This window comes from Kogia breviceps, chromosome 13, assembly GCF_026419965.1.
Source record: "Kogia breviceps isolate mKogBre1 chromosome 13, mKogBre1 haplotype 1, whole genome shotgun sequence".
Taxonomy (NCBI): Eukaryota; Metazoa; Chordata; class Mammalia; order Artiodactyla; family Physeteridae; genus Kogia; species Kogia breviceps.
In genome coordinates, this window is record NC_081322.1 from 70,432,975 (window position 1) to 70,451,464 (window position 18,490).

At 38.2% G+C, this 18,490-nt stretch overlaps 1 protein-coding gene across 1 annotated transcript in view; it reads left to right on the forward strand.

Moving 5' to 3' along the window:
• The first annotated feature begins 10,277 nt into the window (after nt 1-10,277).
• The window catches only part of AIG1 (androgen induced 1), a 238,562-nt gene continuing 230,349 nt past the window's right edge, over nt 10,278-18,490 (forward strand). The window contains 3 exon segments of the mRNA XM_059083298.2: nt 10,278-10,498; nt 10,500-10,580; nt 10,583-10,825. Of these exon segments, the coding sequence (XP_058939281.1) occupies nt 10,415-10,498; nt 10,500-10,580; nt 10,583-10,825 (408 nt within the window). The 5' untranslated portion in view covers nt 10,278-10,414.

Below are 18,490 nucleotides of genomic sequence, written 5' to 3' on the forward strand. Positions count from 1 at the left end.
GTTAAAATCTGTAATTATATTTGATAACTATAAACATCTAGTTCAATTCCACCTTTTGATAAAGAACTTGAGGTTTAGGGTTTGGAGAGGTTGCCCAAGATGAGCTATGTAATTCCACGGATTAATAAATAGCAGAACTGGGCCTGAATCCAGTGGTCTACCTCCCAGTCAAATGCACATTTTACTGCACAGTATTGTCTTCACTCTATAAAAATTACTCTGTTTGCAGAGTTACTCTTGAAATTTCCCTTCCTATAAGGAGAAAAACAAGTTTGTGCCAATAACTATTTGCCTGGACTTTATCATCTATTGTTCAGCAGGATGTTGTGAATCCTTTTACAGCCTAACTTTATTATCTCCCTAAAAGTAAATGCTGAGAAAAATTCATGATTCTCTTACTTAGATGAAAGTGTCAGCTAGTTAATAATTTATAAAATTAATTTACTACCGTATGGATTTCCCTCTCATCTAAACCTTTTTTACAAGTACATGTATGGGCTGAAATTTTAATAGTGTAAAGAGTGGTGTTGTTTTTCAAATTGTCTTTACAGTTATACAGCTGTAAAGGAGATGACATTTGTTAGCCGTGAAGGTGATGCTGTAAAGATATACAGTTACTTGTTCAAAGAGGCATGCTCATTTATATATTCTGGGCTGTTCTCTATTTTGTAGCTATAGTCTATTTGCTGCAATTTTCTCTGAGGGAATTTCTGCTTCTATCACAAATGGTCTGTGTTCCAGAAGAGCTACCCAAGTTAATTTCTAATATTCTTTTTATTCCCTACAAGTCAATGTCCTGCTTCATGAAAGGTATGTTTTCATGTCTTGAGGGCAATTCTTTTGCCCAAACTAGCAGCTGCCTCAGGTGGTTTTACCTGATATAGCAACTGCTGTCATCTTACTTGTCTTTCAGTGGTGGTGCATGGACCAATGGAAGAGTATGTAGAGATTTTTAAAAATGGCTCTATAGGTCAGATTATTGGTTTGGCAGGCATGGGTTTCTGGTTTTGTTGACGGGGGATCCTACCCTGCTCTAACACTTGAGTTTGGTTAGGGCTAGGTGACTCTCTGGCGCCACACACTGGCATCCTGATCATAGGCAAATCCCTTTGGACTCTCCATTAATCAGTGCAACAGGTAATATCCATAAAAATCAGGGGAAGAACAAGGTAAACATTTCTGCAAAATCTGATTCCAGAGATTTAGGACTAGCCTAAGTAATTTTCTTTCAAAATTTCTTCCCTTCAAGTATTTAAAGTTAGAGCTAAAGCACAAATTTAGCTTTGAGTTCCCATTTGTACCATATATTTCTTAATTTTCATGTTTTTCTGTTTTAGATTTTCTAATTACAAATAACATAAGCATTATTGAAACAAATCATTTAAAAGGAAGAAAATAGCAAGAATCTCCACCCTATCCCTTAGAGAAAACCACTAATCACGCGTAGTATATATCCTTCCAGCTTTTTAACTGTGTTTATGCAAACATGTATGTAAACATACTACCAAATACTACCAAATAATACATCATTGTGTTTGTGTATGTGTGTGATTTGCACTAGCTTTTTAACTTAACAATGCACATTGGCTATCTTTCTATATCAATACACAGAATCATCCCACTTTTTGATAGCTGCATAGTATTCCACTCTCTGTTATATGGAGTTACCACAATTTATTTAACCAGTCCCTCAGTCACGTACCTTTGGATTGTGTTTATGTTTTTGCTGAAGGTAACAGCATTATACATATACCTCCTTACTTGGCACAATATTTCTGTAGGGTAAATTCCTAGAGGAGAAATTACTAAGATGAAATATTATTTCAATTTATACTTTTCCACCAAGAATGTATGAAAACCCTTATTTTCTTATGGTCATACCTAATACTTTAAATTTTAATCCTTTTTATTCTTCAACAGTCTAAGTGAAATTTGCTTTCAGAAGTGAGTATCTTTTTAAAAAATGTTTCATGATCATCTGAATTATTTCATGAATTTTATGTTCATATTTTTTGGGTATTTTACATAGCAGTGTTTTCCTTTATCTCACAGATTTGACATTTAAATTTCCCTCCTTTGTCATTTGTCTTTTATCTTTGTTTATATAGTCATTTCTGTTCATCTTTTTCTTTATGGTTTCTATCATGCTGTTATTTAGTAAGGTATTTGTCACATAAAAATTATTTTCTTCTGGGACATTTATTATTTTTGTAATATGTTCTAATAAACCGCAAGTCTAGATTTCATTAATCCTTTGTATATTTTTCTTGGCTGTTCTAACTTATTTATTCTTTTCCAAGTGAAATTTAAAAATAATTTTTCAAGGTTCTGAAAATGCTACATTTAGTTTTCAATTGTAGTTGCAATAACTTTATTATAATTTATCACTTTATACTCTTTCCCTGATATGGTTATGTTTATTCTTTATTTTGCTTTTTGTATTTCATTAAAGGCTTATGTCTTTCTTGTTGGATTTATTTTTAAGTATGTTTATTAGTGTTGTTAATGAGTCTTCTCTCCTGTTTCATTTTCTAACTTGTTATTGATTTTTGGTATATTACCCTGGAATTGACTGTTTCCCTGTACTTATTTTCTGTTGCTATTAATACATCAAATAATTTTCTTGGTCTTGCTCCAAGGATGTTATATAATTGTTGTTGAGTGATAGTACATTTCCTCCCAATATATATATTTTAATTCTTTTCCTTACATTCCTTCACTGGTTAGAAGTTCCAGAATATTGTTGATTGATAGTGGTATTAGCAGAAAGATTTCTTTAATTTATGACTTCAGTGTAATTATTTTTGATATTTAATTACTAAGTATTATATTTGTTCTGGATTTCTGAAAAATACTCCTTATCAAGTTAAGAAAGCTTGTTTCTTTCATAGCTCACTAAGAATTTTAATCAGAAGTAATGTTGAGATTTAGGAGATGACCTTTTAGTATCTATTAACATTAAATTTACATATTGCCAACACTCGATACATGACATCATACATTTGTCAAACCCATAGAACTGGACAACACAAAAAGTGATCCCTAATGTAACTATGGACTTTTATTAGTAATAATGATCAATTGTAACAAAAATACCACACTAATGCAAGATATTAATAATAGGGGAAACTGTGTGTGGCAGGGAGAGAGGGAATATATGAGAACTCTATACTTTCTGCTCCATTTTTCTATAAACCTGAAACTGCTCTAAAAAATAAAATCTATTAATTTAAACAAAATAAAAAGAAAAGAAAAAATACACTAAAAAAGTCATTTAACTCTCCTCAGCCTCAGTTCCATCATCTATAAAATGAGAGGCTTAGACTAGTTGATCTCTAACTTTTCATCCAAAAAGAAGATTCTATCATTCTCACTGTCAATATAAAGATGTCTGGCTGCCAATATATATATTTTTTCTTCCAGTTTTACTGAGATATAATTGGCATACAGCACTGTATAAGTTCAAGGTGTACAGTATAATTATTTGATTTACATGCATCACAAAATGATTATCACAATAAGTTTAGTGAACATCCATCATCTCATATACATAACAAAATTAAAGAATTAGAAAAAAAAATTTTCTTCTGAACTTAGGGTTTACTCTTTTCACAACTTTCATATATAACATACAGCAGTGTTAATTATATTTATCATGTTGTACATCACATCCTCAGTGCTTATCCATCTTATTACTGGAAGTTTCTACTTTTTGACCACCTTCATCCAATTTCCCCTCTCCCACCCCCCCACCTCTGGTAACCACAAATCTGATCTCTTTTTCTATGAGTGAGTTTGTTTCTTTGTTTTTGAAGTATAATTGACCTTCAACACTATGCTAGTTACTATTACACAACATGGTGATTCAGTATTTCTATACATTTCAAACCAATCACCACAGTAAGTCTAGTTATTATATTACATAGTTATTGACTATATTTCCCACACTGTACATTTCACACCTGTGACTAATTTATTTTGTAATTGGAAGTTTGTACCTCTTAATATCTCTCACCTATTTCTTTCCTCCCCCCCACCTCTCCCCGCTCTGGCAACCATCTGTTTGTTCACTGTATCTATAACTGTTTCTGTTTTGTTATACTTGTTCATTTGATTTGTTTTTTTCTTTAGATTCCATATATAAGTAATATCATGATATATTTTTTTCTCTGTTTGACTTACTTCACTTAGTATGATAATCTCTAGGTCCATCCATGTTGTCACAAATGGCAAGATTTCATTCTTTTTATGGCTGAGTAGTATTCCAGATATATATATATCACATCTTCTTTATCCACTCATCTGTTGATGGATACTTAGGTTGCTTCCATATCTTGAATATTGTAAATAATGTTTCAATGAACACAGAGGTGCATATATCTTTTGTAATTAGTGTTTTTGGTTATTTTTGGATAAATACTCAGGAGTGGAATTGCTGGATCATATGGTAGTTCTATTTTTAATTTTCTGAGGAACCTCCATATTGTTTTCCATAGTATATTTTCCATAGTATATATTTTCCAATACTTATGAAGGTAGAAGAAAAGAGTATGTTAAAAAAAATAATTCATCAGCTTAAGCAAACTGTAAAGGAACATCATTATGCAATTCTGGAAAATAAATGAAACCATATAATTATTGAATGAATCTGGTGATGAAATTGTAGTTTATGTGAAAGGGATAACGGTGAAATGGAGTGTAAGTAGGTATTGGTGAAGCATTCATTTAAAGAAAATAGTTCAAGTTTTTAAAAGATAACTTCAGATTCCTCAGGTGCCGTGAAACTAAATGACATGATCTAATGATAACTAAAAGATTGTCAATGATGGAAGTTTTATGAAAATTATTATAAAATGATTTGTGGCTCGGGGAATTCGTATCTAAAATTTTCTCATCCTTATAAATCAGACAATGATGTCCACAAAGATGCTGAGATACAGATGTGCTTTCTGCCTCATATGATACGTCTCTGTCAGATATTAGCATGGGTGGAGCAGGCAGCTGCCTATGAGGGGTGGTGGGAACTGTAACAGATGAGAAAACACAACCCAGAGCACATGGCTCCTCAGTAACAGAAGGGGAATTAAACCTGGGGTGTGAGATGCACTGACTGGCAGTATCTGCAGTGTGGTGTTATGATTAAAACCCCAAAATACATGATTTCATATCCCAGCTCTGCCCTTTGCTGGCTGTGTGACCTTTGGTGCAGTTTACCTAATTTTCTCTCTGTCTCCATTTCCTTTTATGTAAGATGCAGATAATAATAGTAACCATTCTCAGTGAGGATAAGAAAAGCTAACATTTGTAATGTGCTTAGGTCAGAGCCTGGCCCACAGTAGGTGTTATATGGGTGTTTATTAAATAAAAAATAGATACACTTGAACCCTGGTTTCCTTAGCACTATCCCACTATCCTATGACTCAGCACTTTATGAAGCCTGCCAGGAAATCACCCCAAGTATCTCTTGGTATCATCATTTAGCTGCGTGTAACAGAACACCCTACTACGTTGCTTTCAACATATAGGGGGTTATTCTCACATCACAAGAAGCCTGGAAGGAGGTCACTGCTGGCATGGGTTCAGCAGGTTATAGATGTTCGGGCAAAAAGCTCTGGGAGCCTCTGATTCTTTTCTTCGTGCTTACAAGGTGACTACTGAAGCTCCAGTCATCCTGCACACAGTGAAACATGAAAAATAAGGATGGGGGTAGGGCTATAGGGAGGGGTGTACAAATGGAATACTTCTCAGAAGTCCTTTCAACAGATTTCGACTTTACACAGAATCGCGGCTTGGCCCAGACACATCACTGCATCTCCAAACGTCCTTTTGGGTCTGTTATCTCCTGTGTGCAGAGTCCAGCAGGCTTGAGAGGGTTTTTTGGACACCCTGGGTAAGATGTTAACATGGCACTCTTCCAAAGTCCCACGCTGCAGCCTGCTAGCTGACTCCAGCATACAGGTGTGGTGGCGGTGTTCTCGTTGTTGTTGTTTTGGCTGACACAATTTTTAGAAATTTGAACTACAATGAGTCTACGTAGGGCATTTGCTCCAGTTTTTCAAAGATCCAGTTTTACACTGTTATCTTACATCTAGCTTGACTGAATTATATACATGCCTGGTCTCTGAAGGATTTGGATTTAAGACTTCTGAAATATCTTTAAACTCTCTGTTGGACATTTATTTAGACTAGAGGCTGAAGGCTGTTGGGAAAAAAGACCCCCTGGTGGTACGGGTCGGCCTCTTCTCTACTCCCCTGAGCAAGTGAGTTCTGGTCCCAAACTCCTGTATACGGTCTACTCAGCAAAACAAAAGCTCTGTAATTACCCTGACACCCACTGAGGAGAAGAAATTTAGCAATGATTTACTATTATGCTAGAGCACGTTGGGAGGGCTCTCTCACCAGTCACCCATCCACTGAAGCAGTTTATGAAAACGTTTCCTCCCAGAGAATAATTCTGGTAGTGGATTACCTTCAATTTGCCACACTTCCAGGGATATTTTGCTGCCATTAAGTGACTGGCACCCCCAGGCCATCTGGCTCTTCTAACACAGCACACTTGAGATGCTTCCAGACAATGCGGACACCGCAAAGGGGGAAATAGTGAGCACAGGTAGAATTTGGATCGCCACTAAGCCATCCATGTGGATTGTTCAAAGCAGGAGGACGACATCCTACATCTCGAAGAGGGACTGGCCCAAGTGGGCTTTCCCTGAGTCTTACCCAATGTGCTGGGTCTGGATACGTGCACACCGAGAGCATTCCTGGCAGGACAAGTAGCTTTGGCAAAGTTACTGACAGATCTCAGGAGTAAACGGGATGTTTCAGATCTGTCTAAGTTCTAGCCGGTGCCTCACGCCAAATCTCAGCACTACTCTTTCTAAAGCTTTTCAGTGACTGTCTGTAGAATCCTTGGTGTTTAGAAATCTCATAACTTCGGGTTCTTTATATATATATATATATATATATATTTTTTTTTTGGTGGCACTTGGTCTTAGTTGCAACTCTTTGGCTCTTTAGTTGCGGCACATGGGCTCCTTTAGTTGTGGCGTGCGAACTCTTAGTTGCAGTAAAGTTGTGGGATCTAGCTCCCTGGCCAGGGATCGAACCCGGGTCCCCTGCATTGGGAGTGTGGAGTCTTAACTACTGCACCACCAGGGAAGTCCCAGTAGAGTTTTCTATAGCAAATTCAGTCCATTGTTAAACCTGAGAGAACCGTTGAGATCAGCAGCATCAGCACAACTGCTAGTCACTGCCATTCATTTGCCCTGTAATAACAACCCTTCCTGGTTAATAGCAAAAAAATCTGGCTAATGAAATGTAGTGGCACTATGTTTCATATCTAAAGCAATTAAAAATATCTGTAGTGAGCATCTATTATTGGGAAAAAGAGTGATTTTTGCCCACTTCTTAATCTTCCCAGCTGCCCTCTAGGGCAAAAGAGCTCTCCTTGGAACCTCAGTCCATAATAAACATATGTGAACAAATACACACATTAGGTTGTAAAAAGATCGTTTCTTAACTGGTTTTTGAGCTACAAATAATCCCTAAAAAGTGGCTTTCTCAACTAAATATGCAGACATTACAGTGTATTTATAGTGATTAAAAACGGGAAACAAACTAAATATCCAAAAATAAAGTTTAAGCAAAATTATGTTCCTATTATGTCATGCTCTGCAACAATTAAAAATGATTTTTACAAAGAGTTTTAAATAATAAGGTAACATACTTATTACATTTAAAGCAAAAAAAATCTGCTTGATGCAAATTGTTACACGGTATGTCACAACTAAGTATATATTGTAAGAAAGACTGGCAGGTATGTGCTAAAATGTTAACAGTGTTTTCTGTGGGTGGTGAGAGTGGGAGTAATGTTTTTTAATTTCCTATTTTAATATCATAAATATGCTGCTTTTATAATGAAGAAAAATGAGCAACCCAAAGGTATCTTTTCTGCGATACTGAGGGGATTCTTCCCAAGCCCAAACCTCTCAAAGGGACACATCCCATCTTCTACCCTATGGTGCAGACAACTGTGAAGGGGGAAAAAATAATCCTTTCAAATACACTGACACTGTTAAAAAACTCTTATCCAGTGTAAACACAGAACCAAAGGAAATGCATAAACATTGAATATTATAAGGATATGCATAAACACAATTCTTCCTCCTGAATTTGTAAGCAAATACCCATGGCTATATGAAGTTGGCTTGTTGGAATACAATGTAAGGGAGACAGAGGGTCCTTCTCATTTCCAAAATTAGTAGGGATTATCATCACCAATATGTTAGAAGCTCTCCCCCTTCAAAATAAAGAAAAAGAATGAAGAGTCTGTATCCGTTTTTAGAAGTACTTAAGGAAGAATATCTTGAGCCCATATATAGACTAAAAACTATTAACAATAATCAAAGAGACACTAATGTATAATAACTAGAAGCTAAAACAAGGTCTTAAAATCTTCCCTTGGGAAACATGTTTTCATGAAACTCAACTGGACAAGGCTATTCTCCTCCATCCCCACTCGTTGTAAAAAAGTGACATGCAGATATTTCTCCTGTACAGTGTACAATGAAAAACAGTATTCTCTAACTCAAATATGGAATCATGTAAAACTTATCAGTGATTAATGTATTATAGTTCATAAAAAAGGATAACCTTCCACAGAGTGAAGTTTTAAGTGCAATACTGTATTGCAATACTTACACTCAAAAAAACGCAGTCTGTGTGTAGGTTAATATTTTTTTCACAGAGACATGTGAAACATGTCTAAGATTGCTAGATATGGTCTAAACAGCAAAAAGAGCAACCTGGATGTGTTCATAAATAATCATCAAGATGTTCCAAAAATTGTGGACTGACATTCTCATAAAATATTTGAGTCAATGTTTATGCAAATGTTTCATTTTTTTAAAAAAAAACGCCCACAAAACTCATTATCTTATTATGGTTAGCAAATCACAAAATAACAAAAGCAAACCATTAGAATAGATTCAAAACACTTTTTGAATGGTATAGTTACTTAAAAAGAAAATGAGTACAGAATAAAATTTTAAATGGCTTTATACAAATATTATTATATTTTTCAAGGATGGGATAGGGAGTCTTATTTATGATTTTCTAAATTGTAAGGTAGGAAGGTATATCAAATTTTAAGGATATCACACGAACTCAAAACTTTTCTAAGGACTTGGATCTTCAGTAGATCTACTTTTAAATTTTGCAATCTTATGAACCTGTAGCATGGACACACAATTTTAAAAAAATGCACCCAACTTTTACATGAAGATAAAACTAGAAATCATCAATAATGAATAGTTTTATGCTGGTAGAATCTTCCTGGAATTATCTTGATTTGGAGGACATTAACTTCTATTGGCATAATTATGAGGCCGATTAGAAAATATCTACTGGGTTTCTTTATTTTGGTTAAGAGATTGGTTGGAGAAATTCAGGAGTTGCTACTTTACCTCTTAACACTCTGCTTTCCCTGCCCCCTCACTCCACACTCTGTGACTCAGAAACTATTTTCAGAGGACACCTGTTTTAAATGGATCCACAGGAAATACCTATGTTGTCTTTTCATAATCTGACCCTGCATCTGGTTAGCTGAAATGCGATGCTGCCCACAGAATGAAGCAACTTCAGTGTGAGAACATTTACTGGAAGGTGGAGGGAATCCAGTTTATATTTATTTTCCTTCCATTAAGCCCTGGTATTGGAGTGTAGGAAAAAAATCAATAAGGAAAAGGGCAAAACCAGTTTAACCCTCAAAAGATTAGTATTAAATTACACAAACGGGTTTTACATCCAGACTCAGGATGATCTACCCTTGAACTGAATGTAATCTTGCAGCAGAAACTTATCTGACACTCCTTTCTTTACAACGTTTTATTTATAACCCCCTGTCCACAGTTCACAGTCTGCCTTGTTATATATTGGTAGAATATTTATAACCCCCCTGTGGAAAAGTGCAGGGCAGCCTACCCACTGGAATAGAATTAATAAGGGGATTTCATAGAGATTAACGGTAGTCTAACACTAAAATTCCAGGTGGGTCCAAAATAAAGCAAGTCACTCGGGGGCCCCCGTTTCACGGGTTTGCACCCCCCCACACACGCGCGCCTCCACCGGTGCCACTTGGCTAGCAAGTCCCCGAGCTGGACCGTCGGCCCACACTGCGGTCCGCTCCTAACGGGCGGGGTGCCCGGCCCCCGCGCCCGGCCCCGCGCCCGGCCCCGCGCCCGCTCACCCTGGGCCGCGCTCCCTCTCCGCCCGGCCGCTGCCGTTGGCCGCGGTCCCCGGAGCTCGGCGCACGCTCCCCGAGCCCCGGTCGCCCTCGGAGGCCGCCCACCCGCTCCCGGGGCTCTGAGGGGCTGCCCCGGGCCGGGTCTCCGGGGCCCGCGAAGGCAGGAGCAGAATGACGCAGATGACGAAAGAGCTGACGCCACACCGCCCACCCGGCAGCCGCCGGTGCCCGCACACACCGCCCCGCCCCGCCCCGCCCCGCCCCGCCCCGCCCGCGAGGTCGCCCGCGCGCTCGCGGTTGCGCCGGTCCCGCGGGACACGTCCCGCCCCGGCCCCCGCCCGCTCGCCCGCCCCGCCCGCCGCCGGAGTTCCCACGGCGCCCGCCCGAGCCCTGCGCCGCCTGCCCTCCTCGTCGCGGAGCCCGTCCAGGCCTTTCGCGAACATGGCGCTTGTCCCTTGCCAGGTGCTGCGGGTGGCCATCCTGCTGTCCTACTGCTCTATCCTGTGCAACTACAAGGCCATCGAAATGCCCTCGCACCAGACCTACGGAGGGAGCTGGAAATTCCTGACTTTCATTGACCTGGTAAGGCCGCCCCCCTCTCCCTCCCCCGTCCTCCCCTCACCCCGAGCCCGGGTGTGTTTGTGGGTGCGCCGGCACCTGCGCGCGTGCTCCAGCATCCACCCCGGTCCTCGCCTCTTCCCCAGTGACTGCGTCTGAAGGCCAGGCTGCCCCCGCAGCAGCGCCTTCTGTAGCACCCAACGTTACCTGGTAGCTGGGGCACGAGTGGAGGTGGGGCGCAGCCAGGTGGTGGGCTCTTTGGAGGGGAACACACACCTGCTTCTAAGAGGTGACACGGGAAGATTCTCAACTTAGCAACTGCACCAGACGACCTTGATCATGAGCGGCCTCAGCCCCGTTCGCCCCCAAGGTGCTTTCCAGAGCACCCACCGTGGGATCAAGTCGCAGCAGCTGAAGGAAACTGGGTATTGTCGAATTACTTGGCGCTTCCTCTGAAAGGACTGTCCTCCTAACAAAGGAGAGAAAGCTCCTCATAAAGAAGAGAAATCGCCTAATAAAGTTGTCTTCTTTGCATCTGTTTTTGCCCATTGTCAGTAATTTACTTCCAACCTCCCCACCCCCCACACCCAGAAGCATTAGAAGAGAGAGCTTTTCAAAATGCATTCACAGTGGGACTTTATACTTTGCCCATCTTCCCATGTAAAAGTTCGCAATAGTTCGCATAAGCAGCTCTTCTATTGGCACAATGATGGCCTTGGCAGTTGGAGGGTTTTCTTTTGTTTTTTAACAGTTTATCCACTTCTGGCACTAAAAGGGCTGGAAAAATATCACATGAGCATAAAACCCAGTAAGGACATGGGGTGGAACCTAGGAACTTCAGGGTGAAAGAGTGGCTCAAACATACACTAAAAGATGGTCAAGTATGGACAGAGAATTAAAACAAAAGCGAGGAATTCTGAGGACGAGAGAAAATGTAGAACCAATTCCTGGATTGCCAGAACTGCCCGTCCAAGGTTATACACAAGGTTGGCTACGCAAGCAAGATTGCAATCTCTAATTGTTGACCCTTCATTTTGATGAAGAGAACTTGACACCTGTTTTAAGATACTTCCAAAGGCTTAGGATGCTTCAAAGATACGCAGTCAGCAGGTTTTCGTATAGAAATACCATTTTAAATTTGTATCATGTTAGATACTTTAAGAGAAGAGTTTAAGGCCTTTTCCCCAGCACTTTACAAACTGGGCACCAAGACTGACCAGGACATAGAGAGTTTCAGGGGTTTCAATTTTCAGTTCCTCAACTTCCATCTCTTTCTTGAAACTGATCTGTTTCTGAACACGGGGGTTGCCTGCCGGTTCTCCTTTCTTCTGCCCTGTTCATCCAAGGGACAAGCACGTGACAAGGCTCTGTATTATATTTATCTGTTCCTTTTAGGATTCAGAAGATAGACAGTTGTCACTAGAACTATCTTCATATTTGATTGAAAAACAAAGTCAGACTTACCTTGACAGAAAGTCTTCTTGGGTTGATTGTCTCGTCATTGAGGATTGGCTCTACCTTTTATGTTATGTAGCAGACTGAAACCTGCAGCCCTGAAGTTCTGATAAATATGTATCAGAGTGTTAGAAATCATGTCCCCTTTTCAACTGTTCAAACTTATGTTAAAAATATTTAGATGTTATTTTAAAAATATGTGCATAGATTTTCAGAATTTACTGGCTATGTGAACAAAATTTCTCTTGGATCACTACCTTATCCCATTTCTCCTGATCTCACTTTGAGCTGGCCCATTTGAGTGTTGTCAAGGAACAGCACTGAGCTGAAATACGGATGGAAACCCCACCAGAACCATAGAAACTATGAACAGTTCTCAGAAGCACCTTTGCATTAGATATAGTTTTGGGGGCGCAGGGGAGGGGATTAGCAGGTGAGAGCGGTAGAAATTGAGGGTATTTTTAACCCATGCAAGAAATGACAACTCACATTGGCATTGCTTACTGTGTGTCATAAAACAAGACTCACGAGAAACAATGTACCTCTTATAACCTTTGAGTGACGTGAAACTGTAGTAGAGCCAATCTGACTCTGCTTAAACTGTCATACACTTTATATTTTAGCATTTGGTGGTTGGACCTGCCTGTTTTAAATAATAATCATGACAAATATATTTTTGTCTGCCAGAATTCATACCATAAATTCAAATTTGAAACTTTTACTTTGTTTCATATTTAAATTCAGTTTGTATAGGGCCTTCAGACAATCATTCAAACTTTTTATCTCTGTGACTTCTGATTAAAATATAATAAATCTTTAATTGAGGGTTCCTGTGAGAAAATATGTCTAGAATATATTCAAAGGAACACTCATGCAAAGTGTTATTCTTTTTGTTATTAGAGATTTAGAGTCTTTGGAGCTTAAGCATTGTACAGCTGTTAAAACAACCAGCCTTTTAGTCCCTGCTATTGGTATAAAAAGATTAGGCTACTATAATTTACCTCTTTAACTTTTCATTTTTCTGTGTTAAAAAAAGCTGAAAAAACTTTATTACTTAGTGCTTTGGACATTTTTAATGATTCTAAGCTCATTAGAGCAATTTTGGAAGAGGGTTTAGCTTCTCAAAACTTCAGTGAGAAGGCCCTTGTCCTAGCCAACTTGGATCACAGAGAGTCAGGACATTTATCCTGGTGGCCACAGTCTGATTCTATGATCCATGGCATCAGTGTACCAGAATGTAGCTCAGGAATCTCAGGCGACACGTATCCAGGATCATATGGTTATGTGGCAGGGGCCGTTCCAGCTATATCCATACTTTACTTTGAGTATGAGAGTCATCCCAATAGAATCAGAGCTCATGGTAAAAAGTGAAATGAAAGTAATTGCATAAGTGAAGGAATCTGCATCATTTGAAGAAAATTCATCAGCTGTGATACTGGTTAAGAAGATATTTGAACATTAGTAATGTTCAGCAATCTTATACTGTTATCAGTAATGTTATACTCTTATTGTTATTCCCCAAGGGCTTCTTTTCCTAGAATCGAAGAACTGTAAAAGAACTAAAAGTGCTTCAGGAAAATTCAAGTAAGTAAATGGAAATGGAATACTGTCTCTGCATGATAGGCAGCATAATAGGCCCCCAAAGCATGTCTACATCCTAATCCCTGGAACCTGTGAGTATGTTAGGTTACATGGCAAAGTAATTAAAGTTGCTAATCAACTGACCTTCAAATAGGGAGATTTGCTCAGATTATCCATGTTACCCCAAGGTTTCTTAAAAGTGGGGGGAGGCAGGGGAGAAGAGTCAGTTGGAGGAAGATATGACAGTGGAAGAAAGTCCCAGAGAGGTGCAACATTGCTGGCTTTGAAGATGGAGGAAGGGGCCAGGAGCCAAGGAATGTGGGAGGTGTCTACAAGCTGGAAAGGGCAAGGAAATAAATTATCCCTAGAGCCTCCAGAAGGAACACAGCTCTGCTGACACCTTGATTTTAGCCCAGTGAGACCCATTTTGGACTTCTGACCTCCAAAACTATAAAATAATAAATTTGTGTTTAAATCACTGAATTTATGCCAATTTGTTGCAGCAGCAATAGAAGACTAGTACCCTTGGCTCTAAATCCTGTGACCTAGAAAAAAAAACCTTAAATGTTGTTGTACTGATGTGGTGACTCAGCTAGTTCATTATGTGTATTAGATAACTGGTTAATTTTAGTTTTAACCAGAAACTGTGCTGAGGAGACATACGTGTGACAACAGGCAATATGAGAATCTATGAAAATGGAATAACTTTGGAAAAACTAGGCCTTTTCTTTACTGTGAAGTATTTTAGAAATTATCATTATGAAATGTGCCATGCTGGAAGGAATACTCTTAACTGGAAATAAGCTGGAAAGAAAAAAAAATTAAACTGACTAATGTTCAGATATTTTCTTAACCAGTATCACAGCTGATGGATTTTCTTCAAATGATGCAGATTCATTCACTTATTCACTAATCAAATAATTTCCCAAGTTATATAATAATTGTCCCCCAAAATAATAGAAATGAGGAATCAATCAAACCAACATACATAAATTAAAAGAAAAAAGAAACTGGATGTTGACGCCTCAAAGTAGTGCTGGAATACATTGGGTGTTAGGAAACATTTGAATAAATGGAACTTTCCAGATGTTTAATGAGTATTCTCTTCTTGTCCCGTTTCCTCCTAAAAACATTCAAAACACTACGGATTTTTTTTTTTTGAAATATATCAACCAGAATTTTATTCAGTTCTAGATGGTAGAATGTCTAACACGTGAATAAGAATCAACTTCTTTGAAAAACATGAACTGGACATTTGTTATAAAAAATTAATAATGATTTTGGATTTAAGACACTCTAATTTTTAAAGGTTGAAATGGAAATGTGATGATCCCATTTGCTCTAGTTTGTGGTACTCACCATGTTGATAGTTATCATGTCTTAGGGCTCCATTATATTCATTATTTCTCCTATACTGACTTCCCATTCACGCACAGGCTGCACACTGGTGAGGCCCTGCCTCCTCAAAGTGTGGTGTGAGGACCAGCAGTGATCTTATCTGGGAGCCTGGTAGAAATGTGGACCCTCCAGCTCCACCCCCAACCTTCTAAATAAGAATCTACCTGTTAATAAGATCACTAGGTGATTCCTTCTCACATTTTAGTTTGCAAAACACTGCTCTAGGTCATGCTGGTTTTGTTTTGTAATTTAACATGGAATAGCTTGTAGGACACAGCTTTCATATATTAATTCCGCCAACTATATTTAAAACATATTTCAAAATATATTTAATTATGTCATTTTTACTGTGACATAGTTAAAAACATGTTGTAAAAAAATTACAACTGTAAAATAAAAGAAAGGAAAATACGTATTTGGCACTAAGGGTAAGCTATTTGTTGCAATTGAGAAACAAGTTTGGCTAATCTTTAGGGAAATCAGGTGAAAAAGAATACACATTTGATTGCATTGTCTCTACTGTTGGAATAAAGGAAGCATAACAGTTTATCAGGAAAAATACAATTCTTTCCAGGCACTGACTTTGCAAGGTTATTTATCACTCAGCTGGTCATATAAATGACATCGGGTAGCATAGCAGATAATGCCTTTGATTGTTTTCTAGCGGATTATCTATAGAAATATTCTTATTGTTGATTTTTTTAATATTATGATTTTATGAAAGCCAAAGGCATGGTCTTCTGTTTTGACTGGGTGAAGGCATTTTTGCAGAGGTTTAAGGTAATATAATCTGGGTACTTATTTTTGTTATCTAAATCCATTTTGCAAAAGAATTTGAGAAAACCACAGAGTGAGCAGGATAAATAAGGGCTCAGATGTTGAAAAGCTTGGGGTGTTCAAAGAGCAGGAAATGGTCAAGTACACCTGGAGGATACATTTTTTTGCTTTTAGACACACTAAGAATTTTTGACCTTTAAAAATGTTTAAAAGGGAGAAAAAACTGCATAAGTATACTAAATTATGCATTTGAGTTTGTCATATTTACTTATGTACTTATAATAAAATATTCTTGACCCCATTAAATCCATGGCTTAATTTTAAATAGGAAATAAAATATCTTGAGAAGAGATTCTACATACTATTATGTAACTATGATACTTAGCTTTGCCAGTCAAAACCGCAGAGTGCCATGTGAAGGCCAGTAGTTCATTGAGTAGTCTGAACAAAATTAGATTGGTTTGTTTTGGTTTGGTTTTTTCTTTTTTTTTTGGATATTATACAAAGAGGGTGAAACTGCAAATTTTTTTTCAGTACAATCAGACTTGACCCTAAAACGCACGTAAACTTTAAGGATTAAATAATACTTTTTCCTAACCTGGGAGAAGAATTTTGAGTATAATACTTTACACAGAGTCCTTTTCCCCCTCTTTGAAAGTGTTTCTTTTGGATCACACAGAAAATTGGGGCCTGGTTTTGTCAGAGTCGGGGGAAATAGTTGATGATATAATCTCTAAGTCCCTTTCTTAGTTGCAAATGTTATTGAAATTACAGAGTCATCTGACCATGTTGAGGTCACTTCTTTTCCCATCTCTGCCATCCCCCATGTCTGGTATAACATTTAACAAAATTGGTAGCTGCTCTTGAGGCTTTCATTTGTTTCTCTGTGTTCCCCTGAAATGTCATATGTTTCTGTGGAAGTGTGAATGATACTACAGTTTTCCATATTGAATCAGATGTTCCTGTGATCCAAGCGCACTTGGAAAAATCTTACTGCTTAGGATTCCATAACAACATATCTTTTGCGTCTAGCAGCCTGTGGCTAGACAGTTAAAGGGCCCCTGTCTCACCTGCGGGGTAGTCCTGCCAGAGGACAGTGAGTACAGACCTCTCTCTGCATGTGAGAGACCCCTGGATCAGATCCATCGTGGAGGGCAGCAAGGTGTGCAATGTTGCTTTGATAAGCTGCATCAAGACAGGCTAATTGGGAATCACCAGAGAAATTGCTTGAATTCACCAAGTGATAAGAATACTGTCATTTTGAATCTTGAGCAAATGGCATGTGTTCATGACAGTGCTTTAGAGGCATGGAATTCTAAAAAGTCAGTGAGACAATGGTCTAGCCCTTTCAGATTGACATATTTAGAACTGTCAGGCTGTATCATAACTTAAAATTTTAATTTCAAAACAGTACATAAAATTCCAGAAAATTTGTATAATACTGGAAACCGTAGGGAAGCAAATATATTCCATCTTAAGTATCCCTAATTTTCAGTGCATCTTAGCATTGTAGTGCTTCAAGATGGTTATTTACTTCAGAACTTCATGAACACTCAGAAACACACATAGAGGGAAAGTCAGACTGCATATATATGCATGTGTACATTATGTGCATGTATGTGTATATATGTGTGTGCACATTTATATATTCAGATTTCAGAAAAATATTATTTATAAAAATTATTTTAAAATTATATTTAAATTAAAGGAGATACCAATGTTAGTATTTTGGCATTTGCCTTTTGAGCCATATATGTACTTTTCTTTAAAACAAAAATTCAATATATACATATGGTTTGTATAAATTTGTTTTTTTAAATTAACATACACCATAATTCACTCTTTTTGGTGTGCAGTTCTGAGTTTTGACGGATGCATGGTAGCCACCACCACAATCACCTAAAAAATATTAAAATATTCCCTTGTGCTGTCCCCTTATAGTCAAACCCTCACCTGAATCTTAACAATCACAGGTTTGTTTTCTATCCTTGTAGTTTTGCCTTTTCTAGACAAATACGTAAAGCATATGGGATATAGCCTTTGAGCCTGGCGCTTTTCGTTTAGCATAATACATTTCAGATTCCTCTCTGCTGCTGTGTGTATCCATAATTTGTTCCATTTTAACGCTGAGTAGTATTTTATGGTATTGATATATCGCTTTGTTGATTCACCCATAAATTGAAGTGCATTTGAGTTTTTCCTAGTTTGGGGTGATTATGAGGAAAGCTGCTGTAAACATTTGCATACAAGTTTTTGTATGAACATGAGTTTTTATTCTCACTGGGAGTGGGATCGCTTGGTTATATGGCAAGTATATGTTTAGCTTGATAAGAAACTGCCAAACTGTTTTCCAGAGTGGTTGTGCCATGTTGCACTGCCATCAACAATGTGTGAGAGTTCCAGTTGCTCTGCGTCCTGTCAGTGTGTGGCATTGTAAATTTTTCTTGTACTTTAGCTGTTCTAATAGTTGTGCAGTGG